This window comes from Montipora foliosa, chromosome 12, assembly GCF_036669935.1.
Source record: "Montipora foliosa isolate CH-2021 chromosome 12, ASM3666993v2, whole genome shotgun sequence".
NCBI classification, from domain to species: domain Eukaryota; kingdom Metazoa; phylum Cnidaria; class Anthozoa; order Scleractinia; family Acroporidae; genus Montipora; species Montipora foliosa.
This window is the reverse complement of record NC_090880.1, coordinates 17,075,243-17,077,742: the sequence shown is the minus strand read 5'-3', so window position 1 is coordinate 17,077,742 and position 2,500 is coordinate 17,075,243. Positions and strand designations below refer to the sequence as shown.

Here is a 2,500-nt window from a genome sequence, read left to right as displayed (position 1 = left end):
AATGCAACTGAAAGCGCATCTAAATAATATGTCTCTACGAGATCCGTGAGTGAAGAAGTTATCTGTTTGAGAACCTGTTAGGAAAAATGAAAATACGACGTGGACTCCAACAACTATGAATACTAGTTCTTTAAACTCGTTTGCGAAAAGGACAAGGGCTAGTAACCTTGCAACTAACATGAACAAGCGCCAGAAAAAATGGAGGAGAGAGGCCAAAGTAAACAACTTCAATAAGGCGCTGTCTTTGTTTGAAAGGCGAATTTGAATGGCGAAATTCAACAGACTGTAGGAAAAAAGAAACAGAGACTTGATGGTGTTTATTCCCACGAAGACATCAGAAGATGAGTTCCAGTCAAAGGAGCCTTTTTGCAGAAGAATATAGGACTGAAGCGCAACCTGTGAAGAAGAAACAGACTTATCAGTGATGCAATAGTTAAACAAGCGGGGTACTGGGTACAAATGTTCATATTAGGAAGGGGGAGGGAGGAGAGGGAGGCAGGCCATGTCGATTATTGCTGTCTCGAATTTTGTTAGCGTTGACGAGTGTTGATATGTGATGCTGAAAAAATGGGTGAAGATGACTTTTGTTGTTTCCCTGGTTATTGTAACAACTGAAAATGAAAAGGAACCCTGAACTCAGTTTTATTCGAATTCCCAGAGAAGCGAGGTTAAACAGGATTCAACGAGAAAGCTTCTTTCTTGTGTTCATTCCATTTTGTAGGTGGGGAAAAATAAGATCAAGCAATTTTTAGAACAGAATAATTGCCACTTTTTTTCTTTAGGAGCGTAGAGGAGACACTTGGGTGATGTTCATTCACTTTACTGCCTGCATTGCAGACAAGTCAAGAAGACCTCTAAAAGGGGACATTCTAACGCATGTCAAATTGACTTGGCGCAGAAATCAAGGGTGTCAATGGGATTAACCGTGAGCCGTGAAACGTCGAAAAATGTTAACCTTTATGCATGAAAATGATAAAAAAATAACCGTTAGCCATGATAAAAGTTAAGAGTATTTAGCGTGATTATGAAAAGTGGGATACGTAGCTTTTTTTTGAAATATTTAGAGTCTTAAGAAATCTCAGAGTACTCGATACCGTTTTAACCAACACGTTCTTGCCCATGAGTTCGTGATTATCCTGAATTGTTAATTTGCTTGGAATTCACTATGGTCGTGAGTTTTGGACACTGTGTCCCAGGACTTTTGGTAGCAGAGACAATAGGGAAAGAACGAATCATATCCGTGGACTGGATTTGAACCGGAGTTTCTATTCTATAGAAACCCCTTCTTTCCACTTTACCACTCAAGATCAAGACACCGCCTTTCTTAAAAAAAAAGGCATTTATTTAAGTCTACCATAGAATATGGCTGCTGAGGTGTAATTAGGCCTAAGCTAGATTAATGATTTAGGCCTAAGTTTTGATTTTAAAATGCTCAGCTTTGTCGTGAAGTTTGGGAACCGACCTTTTGAAGTGTTTAATGTTGTTTGTTGGCGAGTGATAACACAGGATTATGATTCAAACAGTGTTTAAAATATTGTCCCTGAGCAGCTAGCGGTGTGGTGGTCAAACATTCCCAGGTTCGAGTCCTGTCCATGCACTTCGGTTGTCTTTTCAAACAAACATGTCCATTTCCCATAATTCAGATCAGGCTTTCAGTCTTCTAAATTCAGGATATTAGTAAATTCAAAGCAAATTAACAATTTAGGATAATCGTTAATTCAAGGGCAGGAACTAGTTGTTTTTACCCCTTTGCTCTCCGTTTCCAGGGTCTCTCTTCTTGCTTTTCTCTCTTCCAGACTCTCTCGCTCCAAAGGAAGGGAAGAAGGGAGATCCTGGGAACAGTATTTCTACTGAGACCATACTAGTAACTAACACAAGGACAAGGTTACCTTGGTTACCAAGGTTACCAGTACAAGGTTACCTGTGGCGCCTCTTCAGTAAACGCTTCTACAACACTCAATATACTCATCCGATACGACTGAGAAATATGCAGGCGATACCGCTGAATGTTTTCTGGCTTTTCCTGATCATTTTGTTCGATTCCTCGTATTATAAGCACAGTTCTGAAAGTCTGAAAGCATCTAAAAGTGAACAAGAGATAAAGAGTTACTTTAAACCAAATTAACGAGGAGTCGCGATCTCACGGATCCAAAGCTACTACAAAGTTTGTGAAACTAGAGATTGAACATAAAAGGGCAAACGTGCAAAGATATTGTAAATGAGTAGGTTGTAATCGTTTTTTGTCACTTTTCATTTTCAGACGCGCAGGTATTTTATGTGCTAGTGGCAACCTGCGACACAGGACATAATTTATTCAAGTGGAAATATATACTTGCATGTTCATTCGGCTCTTTTACTGTATCCCAGTACAAGAGTTAGCCTCAAAATTAAGATCAAAATAATTTAACTAGCCACATGAAATGATGATATTATTAACCATAATATAAATACTCAACTGACTTTGATATAGTAATTAAGGTCAAAACCAGGAGTTCATGGG

At 38.9% G+C, this 2,500-nt stretch overlaps 1 protein-coding gene across 4 annotated transcripts in view; it reads right to left on the bottom strand.

The window, feature by feature from the left end:
* The window catches only part of LOC137978791 (XK-related protein 6-like), an 18,234-nt gene that overhangs the window by 3,193 nt on the left and 12,541 nt on the right, over nt 1-2,500 (bottom strand). For all 4 annotated transcript variants that reach the window (XM_068825861.1, XM_068825859.1, XM_068825860.1 and 1 more), the window contains exons 3-4: nt 1,922-2,081; nt 1-396 (exon numbers count right to left, since the gene is read on the bottom strand). The exon at nt 1-396 is cut by the window's left edge and continues 3,193 nt beyond it. In XM_068825861.1, coding sequence (XP_068681962.1) covers nt 1-396; nt 1,922-2,081 — 556 coding nt within the window. The remainder of the gene's footprint in view (nt 397-1,921; nt 2,082-2,500) is intronic.